This window comes from Rhinatrema bivittatum, chromosome 1, assembly GCF_901001135.1.
Source record: "Rhinatrema bivittatum chromosome 1, aRhiBiv1.1, whole genome shotgun sequence".
NCBI classification, from domain to species: domain Eukaryota; kingdom Metazoa; phylum Chordata; class Amphibia; order Gymnophiona; family Rhinatrematidae; genus Rhinatrema; species Rhinatrema bivittatum.
This window is the reverse complement of record NC_042615.1, coordinates 761661345-761679872: the sequence shown is the minus strand read 5'-3', so window position 1 is coordinate 761679872 and position 18528 is coordinate 761661345. Positions and strand designations below refer to the sequence as shown.

Here is an 18528-nt window from a genome sequence, read left to right as displayed (position 1 = left end):
GGACCCAAAATATGCCAACATTTTCATGGTTGACTTAAAAACATGAAAACATAAAAGCTTACAAACTATGGCAGAAAAGGACCAAATTGTCCATCCAGTCTGCCCAGCAAGCTTATGGTAGTATCTGCTGCACGGTGTAGGTTACCCCCATGCTTATCATTTTCCCAGACCATAAGAATCAGGACCCTTGCTGGTTGCTGTTTGAATCCCATTCTCCATTATGCCTTGCCATTGAAGGAGACAGCAATGTTGGAGTTTCATCAAAGTATCAGGCTTATTGATTATGGGTAGTAGCCGCTGTACCAACAAATTATGCACATGCATTCTTTTCGTTTCCATTCTCTAGGGATCCACAGTGTTTATCACATGCCCCTCTGAATTCTTTCACAGTTTTCATCTTCACCACCTCCTCTGGAAGGGCCTTCCAGGCATCTACCACCCTTTTCCATGAAGAAATATTTCCTGATGTTGTTCTCAGACATCCTCCCTGAAGTTTCATTTCAAAACCCCTAGTTCTACTGATTTCTTTCCAATGAAAAAGGTTTGCAAATGTGCATCACTAAAATCTTTTAGGTATCTGAAGGTCTGTATCATATCTCCCCTGTACCTTCTCTCTTCCAGGGTATACATATTCAGATCCTTCAGCCACTCCTCATAGGTCTTCTCATATAGACCCATACCATTTTGGTCGCTCTTTCCCTAGAATGCTTTCATCGTTTCTTTGTCCCTCTTGAGATATGGACTCCAGAACTGAACACAGTATTCCAAATGAGGCCTCACCAAGGACCTGTACAAGGGTATTATCAACTTCTTTTTCTTACTGATTATTTCTCTTTCTATGCAGCCCAGCATTCATCTGGCTTTTGCTATTGCCTTGTCACATTGCTTCGCCATCTTCAGTTCTCCAGACAATATTATCCCCAAGATCCCTCTCTTGGTAAGTACACATTGATTTTTCACTCCTATCACATTCAGCTCTTTTGGATTACCACACCCCAGTTGCATGACTCCGTACTTCTTGGCATTGAATCCCAGCTGCCAAATTTTCAACCACTTTTCCAGCTTTCTTAAATCCCTTTTCATTTGGTCTACTCCTTCAGGCATGTCCACTCTATTGCAGATCTTCCCTTCCGCAATATCGCTCACAATGATATTGAACAAAACTGGTCCCAAAACCAAACCCTGTGGCACTCAACACGGTTTTCTCTTCAGAGTAAATTACATTTACCATTATACTCTGTCTCCTATCAGTCAACCAGTTTGTAATCCACACCACTACCTTGGCACTCACTTCCAAGCTTTTCATTTTATTTACAAGCCTCCTGTGTGGAACCTTATCAAAAGATTTGCTGAAATCCAGGTAAATCACATTGAGTGTTCTTTTTCAATCCAATATTCTAGTCACCCAATCAAAAAAATCAATTAGTTTTATCTGACAGGACCTTCCTCTGGTGAATCCATGCTGCACCAGATTGTAGATAATTCACTATTCTTTCCTTAAGCATAGTCTCCATTAATTTTTCCCACCACCAAGGTGAAGCTAACCGGTCTGTAGTTTCCAGCCTTCTCTCTACTACCATTCTTTTGAAGCGGGACCACCATTGCTCTTCTCAATTCTGCAGCACCACTCCTTCAGCGGACCCTCCAGCAGGTCTCTGAACTCTCTCAGTATCCTGGGACTGTATCTCATCCAGCCCCATGGCCTTATCCAGTTTCAATTTATCTAGCTCCTCCCATACATTCTCTTTTGTAAATGGAGTTTTGTCTATTCCATGCCCATCTATAGTCTTATTGACCAGCAACGGTCCTTCTCTAGAGTCTCTTTACTGAATACCAAACTGAAGTATGTTTAATATTTCTGCCATTTCTTTGTCACTCTCTACACATTGCTCCTTATCACCTTTCAATTTCACTATATCACTTCTGATCTCCCTTCTTTCACTGATATATCTGAAATATGTTATATCTCCTAGCATTACCTCTTTGACCATCCTTTCTTCCGTTTGATCTTTTGCTTTCCTTATTTCTTTCTTTTCTCCCTCAGTTATGGCAGATATTCTTCCCATGTTCTTTTTTTTTTTTTTAATCCTTTATACTTTTTAAACACTTCTTTTTGCCTATTTTTTTCAATCACCTCCTTAGAGAACCAAATAAGTTTCTTTTTCCTCTTACTTGTTTACTTTTCTAACATACAGATTTGTTGCCTTTGCAATAGCTCTTTTTAACTTGCCACACTATTGTTTCACCTCACCCATTTTCTCCCAGTCTTCCAGTTCTTTCCCCAGGTATGTACCCATTTTGACAAAGTCAGTATTTTTTAAATTCAAAACCCAGGTCTTTGTGTGACTTCTCTGTGTTCTATTCACACAATCGAACCACACCGTCTGATGATCACTGGTGCTCAGGTGAGCCCCTACCCGAACATTAGAGATATTATCACCATTAGTGTGCACAAGATCGAGTAGTAAACTCTCTCTTGTAGGTTCCATTACAATTTGTTTGAGCAGAGCCCCTTGAAGGGCACCATCTATCTCTCTACTTCTCACAGATTCCACAGAATGGATAGTTCAATTCACATCTGGCAAATTAAAATCGCCAATGAGCAACACTTCACCCTTCTTTCCCACCTTTTGGATATCTTCATTGAATTCACTGCCAGTTCTTTTCGTTGAGTCAGTGGTTTGTAGATACATCACTAAAAATGGAAGCACCATCTTTTTTTTTTTTTTTTAGGGCAGTCCACAATGCTTCTTCTCTATCCCACGTCCCTTGCCATTAAGGTGCCTGGATATTGTTTTTGACATAAAGAGCTACTCCTACCCCCTTTTCTGTCCTCTCTGTCCTTTCTTAGCAAGTTATAGCCCGGAATGACCATATCCCAATCATGAGAATCAGTGAACCAGGTCTCCATAAAAGCAACAATGTCCAAGTCTGCCTCCACCATTAGGGCTTGCAGGTCTGGGATTTTATTGCCCAGACTTCGAACATTTGTAGCCAGAGCTTTTCAGCTGCTCTTCACATTCACCTTGTCTGCTTTTTTGAACTGATTGATTTTACTTCCTCTTTCCTCTTCCTGTTTTACTTGGGGGTGACATGCCAAATTCACTGGTCACTTCCTGCCACTCCTGCTCCCTAGTTTAAATGCCTGATATGAATTTTTCACTTAGCATCCTTTTTCCTGCCATTGACAAATGTAGAGATACCATGTTTCGCAAATTGCTGCTTCAGGGGCTGGAATCAGCATGTATTCAGCCAATGTATTTTCTTTTCAATCCCGTTTATTTTCTGCAAAACAGCAACGTATATTTATACATCTCACTATTCAAACTGAATTCTTTACAATGGGAAAAAGAACTTACTTAAACAACTGGACAGCTTTTCTTTCTCATGGCGTCTCAGCTTACCAAACGCTCAAGGCTTTAGAGTCTGTTGCACCAGTCCGGGCTTTTAAATTTCACGTAGTGATGTATTTTCACAGACGTAATAGCTTTTTTTGAAAAATTTAAAGGGCTCTAGATCTTAACATGAATAATATGCATGCACTTAGAGAAGTGGCACCAATGTTACTCTTATAACTAAATCCCTTTAAAAGATAATACTTCAGCGAAATGCCATCCATTCTATTTCTTTGTTAAGTCCAAAAGGGACAACTGTATGAAGCTGAAAGATCCATTTCTGCTCCTGCTGGATTAAACGAGTTACTCTATTCTCCTCCTCGCCAATGGGCCAAAACTTTCTCCAAAATCACAGCGGACATTTTGAGTTTGGATGACAGAACATAAATCTGCTCGGAAGCCAATGGAGCAACTGAAGAACAGGCGTTATGTGTTCTCTGATACCTGTAGCGGTCAGGATGAGTGCTGTCACATTTTGTGCTAGTTGCAATGCACTTAGGGGTAGATTTTAAAAGAAGCGCGATCAGCCTACTTTTGCTTGCGCATCAGACTCAAGCAAAAGTACGCTGGATTTTAGTAGATACGCGCGGAGCCGCGCGTATCCACTAAAATCCTGGATCGGCGCGCGCAAGGCTATCGATTTTGTATAGCCTGCGACGCGCCGAGCCGCGCTGCCTCCCCCCGTTCCCTCCAAGGCCGCTCCGAAATCGGAGCGGCCTTGGAGGGAACTTTCCTTTGCCCTCCCCTCACCTTCCCCTCCCTTCCCCTACCTAACCATCCCGCCCGGCCCTGTCTACACCCCCCCCTTACCTTTGTCGGGGGATTTACGCCTCCCGGAGGGGAGACGTAAATCCCCGCGCGCCAGCGGGCCTGCTGCGCGCCGGGCCGCGACCTGGGGGCGGGTACGGAGGGTGCGGCCACGCCCCCGGGCCGTAGCCACGCCCCGTACCCGCCCCCAAAACGCTGCCGACACGCCCCCGGAACGCGCGACGACCTGGCCCGCCCCCCGACACGCCCCCGACACGCCCCCCTCCGAGAACCCCGGGACTTACGCGAGTCCCGGGGCTCTGCGCGCGCCGGGAGGCCTATGTAAAATAGGCTTCCCGGCGCGCAGGGCCCTGCTCGCCTAAATCCGCCCGGTTTTGGGCGGATTTAGGCGAGCAGGGCTCTGAAAATCTACCCCTAAGAATGCATGCTGGAAGCCCATTTGGTAAGAAATTGATATGCTATAATTTTCAAACTGAAAACTAAATGGGACATTCTTTGCCGGAAACCGACTAAGAATGATTACTTTTGTTTTGTCTTCACTGACATTGGGATTCTCTTTTTATGGAACTACAACTGACATTTCTGAGATTATAAAACCCACTCAATGAAGTAAGAAAACAGATCAGAGCCAGAATAACACCTTGGAACTACCTACTACAGAACCATCCCAGAAAAGAATACAGAACACTGATTTTCTTCTATATATGTTCATAAAAATAAACACTGATAACTTCCAGGAAAAATTAAATGTGAAAGTCCCTGCTTATAGACTAACTGATTTACTGAAGCAAGAACTTCCAAGAACGAGAGTCCCTTCATCAGATGTATGAAGTATAGAATAGTTGCTGGTTTCATAGATATGAAGAGTAGATGAAGGGGGAAGGATACAAAGTACAGAAGACATTAAGGAGTGCTGAGCAAAGTATAGAAAGGGAGGATAATTTTAGCATAGCTAAGAGAGAGATATATGCAAATATTGTACATTGGACACAAGACAACAGACACAAAAAGATGTTGAATCAGCACAATAATGCTACTGAGAAATAGAGTTAATTGTCAAGGCTTCAACCATGGCTACTGTCCATTCATGATCTTTCATAAGCATTCATGATTCAATCATCTTAAAACACTGATAAATTACTAGGAAAAATAAAATAAAAACAGAAAATCATCCCTGTCTATTAGGTACCATCAACCTCCTTGTTATGTTCATTCATACAGTAGTGAAATTATGGAACATTTTGCCATTGGAGACTGTCATAGCTATAACATGAAACTGCAAAAAAAATCAAGACAAACTTTTAGAGAAAAAAGATACTGGTGGCTAAAAAGATGTCAGTAGACTCTAGGGAAATTTGGCAATCACTATGAGGCCAATGTATGTTCCCTTTACCACAACATGAGAAAAATCTTTTAGTAAATCAGGTCCTACATTTGAGATCAGGAAATGTTTCTGCACTTCAGAACTGGCTATGAGTGCAGTCAAGGGAAGGGGTGGGGGTGGAGGTTTGCCTTCTTTTGGATTACCAAAATAATTGTATATTTTAGGAAATAGCTCAAATGGGGGAACCAAACTTTATAGTGCTTAAATTTTCTTTTTTTTTAAATTTTGATATATAATGGATTTTTCATTTCTACAAACTATAAATAGTGACGTTCATATTGAAAAGCATTTAGCTGGCTAACTCAGAAGTTATATATCAATCAAAAGAGAAGAATACTGTTCAATCGCTGTACTGAAAAATACTCTTTGAATTCCAATTAATCAACTTGTTACTTATATTATGTAATATTTGGCTTTTAAAAAGTGAAAGAACTTTAAAGCCTACTCGTCTGTGATAATTAATACATTTTTGTGCTCGCTTCTCATAAGGCGACACAATCTTTATTTATATGTATATGAATATGATTTTACTAGTGAAGTTTTTGTAGGAATTGGTTGAAAGTTTCATATACTCGTGTAGGAGTCCCTGCACCTCAAATGCATATATAATCATTAACTTCCAACCTTCTCCATATGTGAGATTTTTTTACAAAAATTTTTTTTTCTTTTCTTTTAATGTTTAAAATCCTAATGATATTATATGACATCCATTGAAGCTATTTCTGTGAAGTGTTGCTTTCTAATTTCTTTCCCATGAAGAGCAGAAGAGATCTGGATTTGGAAATGTTATGAATAGCGAACCCCGTGGAATACAAGAAGAATAGTGGACATGTTTACATCGGGACACGGCTTTCCTACAAAAGACAGTGTGATAATAACCCGTCTGTTGCAGTTTTGTTTTACAGAGCAGACTCCCCTGAGGAAAGACGATCCGTCTGAAACATGTATGTGTCGGGACTTTAACAACAGGTTCACTTCTAATAGAAGGGTTAAGGTACTCACTGTTTCATATACAGCTAACAACTAATTTATATACGTCGCGGGAAAGAAATTAGAAGGCAACACTTCACAGAAATAGCTTCAATGGATGTCATATAATATCATTAGGATTTTAAACACTAAAAGAAAAGAAAAAAAAGTTTTGTAAAAAAAATCTCACATAAGGAGGAGGTTGGAAGTTAATGATTATATATGCATTTGAGGTGCAGGGACTCCTACACGAGTATATGAAACTTTCAACCAATTCCTACAAAAACTTCACTGGTAAAATCATATTCATATACATATAAATAAAGATTGTGTTGCCTTATGAGAAGTGAGCACAAAAATTTATTATATACCACAGACATGTAGGCTTTAAAGTTTTTTTCATTTTTTAAAAACCAAATATTACAAATATAAGTAACAAGTTGATTAATTGGAATTCAAAGAGTATTTTTCAGTACAGCGATTGAACAGTATTCTTCTCTTTTGATTGATATATAAATTATATATCGCTGCTAGGTAGTGTTGATATTAATAGGTTTCTAACTCAGAAGTTAGCCAGCTAAATGAATATTTGGGCACATATCCAGGGGCCAAAACAGGAGAGGAGTTGAGTAAGCAGCTAAGTTAACTGGATAACTCCAATATTCAGAGATAGCCAGATGACATAGCCAGCGAAGTCTATTCAGGCCAAAGAGCTGTCCTAAAGTTAGCCGGCTACAGTTAGCCGGCTACCATTAAGATAGCCGCCTACATTCAACTGCTATCCAGACTGTGTCTGAATATGGACATCAAAAGAATTACATATAAAACAATGCCAATTTCATTTAGGAAATGTGTTGGTGATGTGTCCTCTTAAATAAGCATGTGTAGTTCCCTGTGTTTACCTATTTGGCTGAACAGAATCTTGGAACGATAAGAATCAAGAAAGAAAACTACTCAAGATGCATGGACACAATCACTCATCAAATTAGAAAGAGTTAATAATCACAAAACCACTTAAATATTCAAATTACCCTTTCAGCTGCTCCACCCGGCTGCAAACCTGTTATCAGAACTCTTAATGGAGAAGTCTTAATTTCCAGGTCTAGGCCAAATGACTCATCTTCAGTACGAGTCAGATTAAATGTTTCAAGAGTGTTCAGTCCTGCACTTTCCACTTCTTCTGACTTTTTGCTGTGTAGAGGTGTCCTTGTGATAGGCTTGTTAGATGAGCAACAATCCTCATTCTTCTGCTTTGGAAGACTAGGACCCTCAATGCTCATCATGCTCTTTACTCTTGTCACAGCCTTGTGTTCTAATTTAGGAGATCTTTTTACTTCTAGCTGGCCCTCTCGGTGCTCTCTTACGTCCAGACTAGTAGGGTGAACCTCATTTGTGCCTGAACAATCAAATTGTTTGATTGGAAAAAAGGGTGAGTCTATCATTTGTTCCAGAGCGCTGTCCTCAGACTCCACTGAGCTACCAAAAGAAGGTGTAGCCATTTCACTGCTGATTATCCTGGGCAGTTCACTGTCCTGACTTTCATCGTCCACCTCAATGGAAGAGGTTGTAATGATGATGCCAGAGTCCTTGTCAATATTTCTCTCTATCATGTTCCTAGGACCAAGTTGACAGCAGAGGTTATCTTCCTGCTTGACAAAATCCTCATCATCGCTAGCATCATCATCATAGCAAATAATCCTTCTCTGCCGCAGAAGAGGACTGCGGATAGATTTGGTACTCCCATTGAGGCTAACCTGGCGAGAACACTCTACATCATTGTTGACAGGACCAAGTGAAGCAATGCTACCTACTTTTGTTGCACCAGCTTCTTCAGCAGCTAGAAAAGAATGTATTACAGTTATAATCCAATTTACCATTTTAATTTTCTCATGTACCACATTCAGAGTCTTGACACACAGACTGCCGGAAGACACACTGCCTCCATGAACTACTGACTGAATCTAGAATCATTTTTGCAACTAGCTATAATTTTCACAAGATTATAAACTATGAGTAGCATGGGAAGAAGACTAGATCACAAGTGTATTTCTTGCTTTAACAACATAATTACTTGAAGTTCCACAAACTATGAAAAAGCCTAGTTTGCTCATTCGGGAAAAAAATGTGAACCAAAGAAATAACTAATCTTACTAATCTCTGAAGCTACTCTCACTATCATTATCATCATACTTTTTTTTCCACTACTCAGGCAGAGGCAGCCTTCACAAAAGTATTCATATAAGCTTTGTATTCTATTATAATTTTATAAAGAAGTATCAGCTTGTAGCCTACCATCTGGCATTTTGGTTCTTATTGATTTATAGTATCACAATATAATTGATCTACTCTGTTGAAATCTAATAGGAGGCAATGACAGGTACAAATCCTCCATGTAAAGCTACTGTCAGTGTTCTGGCCCCGTTGATTGTTGAAGCTTACTTGGAGTACTGTGTGGAACAATACTGTCATCAAAAGAGTTGTTGCTACTTTTCTGGCATAGCTGCTCTTCATCAGTGGAACCTGTTACCACTGGGCCGGAAAATGACTGACTTGGAACATCTTGCGAAAAGTATGGTGAAAGCTCTGTTTCGGAGCTCAGAGATCCTTGCTGAAAAATAATAATAAAAGAAAAGTCAGCTGGGTTTATTCATACACCAAAACCAATGTCTGTTTAAAACAAAAAAGAAAGCAGTTTGTTGAAAAATACATTGTATTTCATTTGGTGACTCAAGTCCCTCTTAAAGGGAAAGCCATTCCAAGATACAAAACATGAAAATAACACCCTCCATCCCTCACCTTCCATTTTAAGGCTTCTCAGGAATGAGTTAGTTTTTCAAGTTATCAGCAGAAGAGAAGCATGTAGCACATCAAAACTATATGAGAGTAAATCAGGAGGCATAGCAAAAACACTTAAAGGTAGATTTTTAAAAATACGCATGCGCACATGGACGCAGCTATTTTATAACATGCGCATGTTGGCGCGCACATGTTATAAAACACCAGTCTTGCATGCACTTGCGCACCGGATTTTCATGTCCAAACGCGCACGTGCGGGCGGATGGCCTGCACCACGCGCGGGGGGGGGGGGGAGGATTTTAGTAAAATACGCACAGCGACGCAATCAGGCCTCCCCCAGTTCCCTCCCAGTCCGCTCATTAAAAAGTGGACTGGGAGGAAACTTTCCTATCCCTAACCCTCCCCTTCCTACCTCTTTCCCTCTCTTCCCTGACCCCTAAACTTCCTCTGACTAACCTATTTTAAAAATTTTTTTTACTTACCTGTTCCTTTTGAGCAGTAGTAAGTTCCACATGCACTTCCCTGGGACAATGGCTAGTGGCACTGTCCAGGCCCGCCCCCGCCCCCGCCCTATGCCCTTGGCCCCACCCCCACGCCCTTGGCCCAGCCCTTTTGCAGAGTCCGGCACTTCTGTGCATCATGGGGGGTTACACGTGTGGCTGAGCCCGTTCTAAAATGCACGTGGCACAAACAAGGCCCGGCCATGCGCGTAACCCCACATTTTTATGCGAGTGGCCCTTTTAAAATCAGGCCGATAATGTCCACCGAGTTGAAGTATAATTAAATAAATGATTTATTGTACAAATTCTTCACGTTTGAAAAAACAGTTCAAGTGAATCAAAGTTGCCAATTAATAAAGAAGCGAGAAGGACTCCCAACCCCGACATGAGCCGTGTTTCACAGCAGAGTTGTCTCAAGGGGGCAACTATCTAACAAAGTAAATAAAATACAGAGAATAAGTAGGGTGGACAGTGAAAGAGGCACTAGAACCTTTGAAAATAAAGCAAGGTAATTACAGGAAACATCTAGCATGAATGCTTACAAATTTAAACAGCTAGGCAGGCAGCAAGCAGTCAGCATAAAGTACAGGAATATAAAGGGACCAAAAAGGCACCAACCAGTCACAGGTTCAAGCAGACCAATCAGAAGCCAGAAATGGACAGGCAATCAGGGAATAGAGATATGAGAGAAGGGGAGAAGAAGATTATGCAAATTTACATACATGACAGACATTCAATCTCTAGGTTCAGACCAGCTGGGGAAACTATGTGGAGGTTAAAAATCCAGCGCTGTTCACAACTAAGAGGAAAGAAGGAAAATTACCTCCGTGGGAGCGAGGGGTACAAAATTCCAAAACAAAGAATTATAGATCGGAAAGGAAGTGGTTGGCGTTTAATCAGTGGGAAAACAAAGGGGCAGTGGTGCAGGCATGGTGAATGTTATGAAGTGCTCAAATATCCGAGTTTTAATTTTTCATATTGTTTTGCCAATATACAGTAATGGGCAGGGGCAAAAAAAATTCTATAAACTCCATACAAATTGCAGTTTGAATTATGGTTTAAAGAATATGATCGTCCAGTAGCAGGACTGGTGAATGAGGTAATTGAAAGTGAGAAGGAATATGCTTGACAGGAGCCACAGGGGTTATGTTCTGAAAATGAAAAGGGAGGAAGATTGGAGGAGCAAAGGAATGGGGAAGTCTGAGGAGGCAAGGGTGTCTCTCAAATTGCATCTGTAGCAAATAAATAAATGAGAAGTGTCGGGGAGATATCATAACGTCTAAGAAACTCAACCTTCTATGGTAGACATGTGAAGATGTTACTCTGCATAGAACTGGAAGACATAAATATGTAGGCACAGGCACCAGCATATGGAAGGCGGGCAATCATGATACTAATTGTTTCAGTGAAGTATCTGACAGAAAGTTGAAATCACAGAAATGGATGACTATAGCTGTGGAATGAAGATACTGTGTTTCTCCGATAATAAGACAGGTCTTATATTCTTTTTTAGCTCTGAAAAAATGGTAAGGGCTTATTTTCAGGGATGAATTATTTTCGGGGAAACATGATGCTATCATATGGCCGACCGGGCTGATTTTATTTCGGCTGTCCCCCCCCCCCCCCCCGAAACGATACCTGAAACCCGCCCCAACCCTTCAAATTTGATTAATTACAACGGGGTTGTAAAAAAAAAAAAAGAAAAAACCCCAAACCCACTCCAACCCTTCAAATTTACTTCATTGCACCTCCCCCCCCACCCTCCTGACCCTCCCAAAACTTGCCAAAATTCCCTGGTGGTCCAGCGGGGGTCCCGGGATCGATCTCCCACTCTCGGGCCGTTGCCTGCCAGTAATCTAAATGGCGCCGATGGCCCTTTGTCCTTTCCATGTGACAGACTATCGGTGCCATTGTCCAGCAATCTCGGCAGGTTTTGAGGGGGATCGGGAGGGTGGGGGGTGCAATGAAGTAAATTTGAAGGGTTGGGGTGGGGTTGGGATTTTTTTTTTGTTTTTTACAACCCCCCATCTGCCCCCCTCCTGGGTTTCGGGCCCCACCCCAGGAACTTTCAGTAATTCTTGGGGGAGGGGGGTCGGGCCAGTCTTAGGGTGGAACCGTGCGTCCACTTAAAAGCTAGGGCTTATTTTTGGAGTAGGGCTTATATTTCAAGCCCTACTCCAAAAATCCTGAAAATCAAGCTAGGACTTATTTTCAGGGTAGGGTTTATTATCGGAGAAACATGGTAGTCTATGAAGATGCAAAAGATTTTTCTTCCAGCATTCTCTCGGTAACGTCACTAGTGAGAGGGATGACTTCTTTCTTGTGCACTCAGACAATATTTCTTGTGTGCAAAGGCTACAGCAAAGGCAGTCAACTGCTATTAACACTGGAGAGTGTTACTTAAAAAAAGAGGGCAACATGATTTAGGAGGCAATCAAAGCAAAACAAAATAAAAATACAGCAGCAAAACCTGGGAAATGCCAGGGGAAAAAAACCTCCAATATATATGATTCCTAAAGCATGCACACCAGAAAGAGACAATTTTATGAAACCATAAGGAGGAGACCAAGGCAGCAATGATCACAAAAGATCAGCATCCCACACATTTCTAAACAGCAACAGATACTTTATTAAGAATTTATGACATTCCTGGCTGGATTCAAAGCAAACTCTCACAAATGATGAATTTGGTTGTAATTGAGCTCTGTGAATTTTGCATTACCCTCTGGAGGGTGATGTGCCCAGCTAATTGAAAACATATTGTAGAGAAGTGAGCACCATGGTTTCTTGTACCTCACTAGCCCTTTCAAGAAACACAGAGCTTCATCAATCTGAGCTCATCTTGTTTACATTGCAAAGACTGAAAACACTCATTCCAACAATTGTAAAAGATGATAAATGAACTAAAACAATCTCTATAATGTGTTCAGTCACTGGGTTGTGCATCAGGACAATCAATACTGGCACAAAATCAGCCCTCATGCTACACTCAGTTATCCAAATAGTTACTTCTCTGTTTCCTGTTGCAGGACCAATGATTAAAGATGACCCGATGTGGTTGAGAACACATGCATAAGATGCGTGCATACCACGGGTGTTATGATGGTCCTTAATAGAGTTAATAATAAATAATATTTAGTAACACACAAATATTAAATTGAAGCATTATTGTACAACGTGTTTGTTTAGCAGTGCTTATGCAGTCGTATTTTGAATATGTTTTTGGATATATTGGTAGATTTCAATTTCCCCAATATTGACTGGGTAAATATAACATCAGGACTTGCTTGAGACATAAAGTTCCTGGATGTAATAAATGACTGCTTCATGGAGCAATTGGTTCAGGAACCAACAAGAGAGGGAGCTATTTTAGATTTAATTCTTAATGGAATGCAGGATTTCGTGAGAGAAGTAATGATGGTGGGGCCACTTGGCAATAGTGATCATAACATGATCAAATTTAAACTAATAATTGGAAGGGGGTCAATAAGTAAATCTGCAGCTCTAACACTAAACTTTCAAAAGGGAAACTTTGATAAAATGAGGAAAATAGTTAGAAAAAAAACTGAAAGGTGCAGCTGCAAAGGTTAAAAGTGTTCAACAGGCATGGACATTGTTTAAAAATACAATCCTAGAGGTGCAGTCCATATGTATTCCACACATTAAGAAAGGTGGAAGGAAGGCAAAACGATTACGGTCATGGTTAAAAGGTGAGGTGAAAGAGGCTATTTTAGCCAAAAAAATCATCCTTCAAAAATTGGAAGAAGGATCCATCTGAAGAAAACAGGATAAAACATAAGCATTGACACGTTAAGTGTAAAACATTGATAAGATAGGCGGAAAGATTAAATGATTTCTTTGCTTCGGTGTTTACTGAAGAGGATGTTGGGGAGGTACCTGTACTGGAGAAGATTTTCATGGGTAATGATTCAGATGGACTGAACCAAATCACAGTGAACATAGAAGATGTGGTAGAACTGATTGACAAACTGAAGAGTAGTAAATCACCTGGACCGGATGGTATACACCCCAGAGTTCTGAACGAACTAAAAAATGAAATTTCAGACCTATTAGTAAAAATTTGTAACCTATCATTAAAATCATCCATTGTACCTGAGGAATGGAGGATAGCTAATGTAACCCCAATATTTAAAAAGGGCTCCAGGGGCGATCTGGGAAACTACAGACTGGTTAGCCTGACTTCAATGCCAGGAAAAATAGTGGAAAGTGTTCTAAACATCAAAATCACAGAACATATAGAAAGACATGGTTTAATGGAACAAAGTCAGCATGGCTTTACCCAAGGCAAGTCTTGCCTCACAAATCTGCTTCACTTTTTTGAAGGAATTAATAAACATGTGGATAAAGGTGAACTGGTAGATGTAGTGTACTTGGATTTTCAGAAGGCGTTTGACAAAGTTCCTCATGAGAGGCTTCTAGGAAAAGTAAAAAGTCATGGGATAGGTGGCGATGTCCTTTCGTGGATTACAAACTGGTTAAAAGACAGGAAACAGAGAGTAGGAATAAATGGACAATTTTCTCAGTGGAAGGGAGTGGGCAGTGGAGTACCTCAGGGATCTGTATTGGGACCCTTACTTTTCAATATATTTATAAATGATCTGGAAAGAAATACGACGAATGAGATAATCAAATTTGCAGATGATACAAAATTGTTCAGAGTAGTTAAATCACAAGCAGATTGTGATAAATTGCAGGAAGACCTTGTGAGACTGGAAAATTGGGCATCAAAATGGCAGATGAAATTTAATGTGGATAAGTGCAAGGTGATGTATATAGGGAAAAATAACCCATGCTATAGTTACACAATATTAGGTTCCATATTAGGTGCTACAACCCAAGAAAGAGATCTAGGCGTCATAGTGGATAACACATTGAAATCGTCGGTTCAGTGTGCTGCGGCAGTCAAAAAAGCAAAAAGAATGTTGGGAATTATTAGAAAGGGAATGGTGAATAAAACAGAAAATGTCATGATGCCTCTGTATCGCTTCATGGTGAGACTGCACCTTGAATACTGTGTACAATTCTGGTCGCCGAATCTCAAAAAGATATAATTGCCATGGAGAAGATACAGAGAAGGGCTACCAAAATGATAAGGGGAATGGAACAGCTCCCGTATGAGGAAAGACTAAAGAGGTTAGGATTTTTCAGCTTGGAGAAGAGTCGGCTGAGGGGGATATGATAGAGGTGTTTAACATCATGAGAGGTCTAGAACAGGTAGATGTGAATCAGTTGTTTACTCTTTCGGATAATAGAAAGACTAGGGAGCACTCCATGAAGTTAGCGTGTGGCACATTTAAAACCAATCGGAGAAAGTTCTTTTTCACTCAACGCACAATTAAACTCTGGAATTTGTTGCCAGAGGATGTGGTTAGTGCAGTTAGTATAGCTGTATTTAAAAAATGATTGGATAAGTTCTTGGAGGAGAAGTCCATTACCTGATTTAATTGAGTTGACTTAGAAAATAGCCACAGCTATTACTAGCAACGGTAACATGGAATAGACTTAGTTTTTGGGTAATTGCCAGGTTCTTATGGCCTGGATTGGCCACTGTTGGAAACAGGATGCTGGCCTTAACAGACCCTTGGTCTGACCCAGTATGGCATGTTCTCATGTTCTTATGAGAGAATTTGAAATGAAGTTGGCCATAGAGGCAAAAACTCATAATAAAAACTATTAAAAATATATTTGAAGCAAGAAACCTGTGAGGGAGTTGGTTGGGCCATTAGAATGACCGAGGGGTTATAGGGGCTCTTAGGGAAGATAAGGCCATTGCAGAAAGACTAAATGAATTCTTTGTTTCTGTGTTTACTAATGAGGATGTTGGGGAGATACTAGTTTTGGAGATGGTTTTCAGGGGTGATGATTCAGACGAACTGAATGAAAATCACTGTGAACCTGGAAGATGTAGTAGGCCAGATTGACAAACTAAAGAGTAGCAAATCACGTGGACCGAATGGTATGCATCCTAGGGTACTGAAGGAACTAAAAAATATGAAATTTCTGATCTATTAGTTAAAATTTGTAATTTTCATTAAAATCATCCATTGTACCTGAAGACTGTAGGGTGGTCAATGTAACCCCAATATTTAAAAAAGGCTCCAGGGGCGATCCGGGTAACTATAGTCCAGTGAGCCTGACTTCAGTGCCGGGAAAAATAGTTGAAACTATTCTCAAGATCAAAATTGTAGAGCATTTAGAAAGACATGGTTTAATGGAACACAGTCAACATGGATTTACCCAAGGGAAGTCTTGCCTAATAAATCTGCTGCATTTTTTTTAAGGGGTTAATAAACCTGTGGATAAAGGTAAACTGGTAGATGTAGTGTATTTGGATTTTCAGAAGGCGTTTGACAAAGTCTCTCATGAGAGGCTTCTAAGAAAACTAAAAAGTCATGGGATAGGAGGAGATGTCCTTTCGTGGATTACAAACTGGTTAAAAGACAGGAAACAGAGAGTAGAATTAAATGGTCAATTTTCTCAATGGAAAAGGGTAAACAGTGGACTGCCTCAGGGATCTGTACTTGGACCTGTGCTTTTTAATATATATATATAAATGATCTGGAAAGGAATAAGACGAGTGAGGTTATCAAATTTGCGGATGATACAAAATTATTCAGAGTAGCTAAATCACAAGCGGATTGTGATACATTACAGGAGGACCTTGCAAGACTGGAAGACTGGGCATCCAAATAACAGATGAAATTTAATGTGAACAAGTGCAAAGCGTTGCATATAGGGAAAAATAACCCTTGCTGTAGTTACACGATGTTAGGTTCCATATTAGGAACTACCATCCAGGAAACAAATCTAGGCATCATAGTAGATAATACTTTAAAATCATCAGCTCAGTGTGCTGCAGCAGTCAAAAAAGCAAACAGAATGTTAGGAATTATTAGGAAGGGAATGGTTAATAAAACGGAAAATGTCATAATGCCTCTATATCGCTCCAAGGTGAGACCGCACCTTGAATTTTGTGTACAATTCTGGTTGTCGCATCTCAAAAAAGATATAGTTGCGATGGAGAAGGTACAGAGAAGGGCAACCAAAATGATAAAGGGGATGGAAAAGCTCCCCTATGAGGAAAGGCTGAAGAGGTTAGGGCTGTTCAGCTTGGAGAAGAGACGGCTGAGGGGGGATATGATAGAGGTCTTTAAGATCAAGAGAGGACTTGAACGAGTAGATGTGAGTCGGTTATTTACACTTTCGAATAACAGAAAGACTAGGGGTCATTCCATGAAGTTAGCAAGTAGCACATTTAAGACTAATCGGAGAAAATTCTTTTTCACTCAATGCACTATAAAGCTCTGGAATTTGTTGCCAGAGGATGTGGTTAGTGCAGTTGGTGTAGCTGGGTTCAAAAAAGGTTTGGATAAGTTCTTGGAGGAGAAATCCATTAACTGCTATTAATCAACTTTACTTAGGGAATAGCCACTGCTATTACCGGTAATTGCATCAGTAGCATGGGATTTTCTTAGTGTTTGGGTAATTGCCAGGTTCTTGTGGCCTGGTTTGGCCTCTGTTGGAAACAGGATGCTGAGCTTGATGGACCCTTGGTCTGACTCAGCATGGCAATTTCTTATGTTCTTATGAGATAAGATTGTAATACTGGGAGCTATTATTCTTTTGTTAATGATGATGATTTTTGCTATTCTAGCATTGATATTAAAATATTTTTTGTTTGAACAAAAACCACTGCATGGTTTTATTATCTCCTACAGAAAACTGTTTGAAGAATTCAACCTGAGTGAGTGCTAATAGGGTCTGTCAAAGCGAGGAGCGGGGAGTTTGAGACACTGTGGAAAAAGACCATCATATCATGTAGGGCCCTAGAGGCTTGATCCTCCTCCCCGCCGGTAGAACCCTGGCACTCAGGGTCAGAAGTCTGATTTGTGAGAAGAGTAAGAAGTTGGGGACAGTGATTGTGGCCCTGGGACTTGCTGGGACCCCTCTAAAACCAAAAGTGGGTTACATAACCTTATACATTTCCAATACCTGAACCAGTACCAGATTCCATCCCTCCTCCACAGTCACACATACATACATCATATCTGGAGTGGTCAGCCTTGCTCCCTCCACCACTCTCCACAACTGCCCTAAGCATTTCCCTCTCTTTTATTTCTTCCTCCTGCTATCCCTCACTAGCCCTTTACCACCATACTCTCCGTCCCAAGCAGTTTTAAACTCCATCTTCTATGTGTTTTATGTATTTTTTATTTTTTGTTTATGGGGGGAGGGGGGGGCATATAAAATGTATTCATTTTATTATGGTCATACCCTTTATTTTTAACCTCTCCATGCCTGAGTTCGCTCTCCAGTTGTTAGCCTTGGTTCTATAAAAATAGAGGGGTTTATTGCATCATACTGATGGTGTGTCTGTGTTGCAGTTTCTGTCTTTATGAGTGTCTACTGCATTTGGTTTGTGACGGTAGAAGTGACTAAAAAAGAAGCTTAAACACTAATGCTCCCTCAAAACTGAAATAAAATCAGAACAAAAGAGGAGGATCTTAAAAAGCTTGCTTGTTTCAACTGCTATAGAAACTATACTTAAAATAGTGTACACCTGTAAGCCTCGAAAGCTTCGCTATTAGTCATTTCAGATTCCAAGACAATTTCCTGCCAGCTCCCTAGTAGAAGCTGGGACCATGTATCCTGCATAATAGCACAAAGCGCTGACACCGGAACATCGGGCCAACCC

The 18528-nt window shown here is 40.5% G+C and overlaps 1 protein-coding gene across 1 annotated transcript in view; it reads right to left on the bottom strand.

Annotated features, from left to right (window-relative positions):
* Nucleotides 1-18528, bottom strand: part of PDZD2 (PDZ domain containing 2) — a 718708-nt gene that overhangs the window by 89108 nt on the left and 611072 nt on the right. Inside the window, 2 exon segments of the mRNA XM_029579361.1 lie at nt 7548-8353; nt 8956-9124. Of these exon segments, the coding sequence (XP_029435221.1) occupies nt 7548-8353; nt 8956-9124 (975 nt within the window).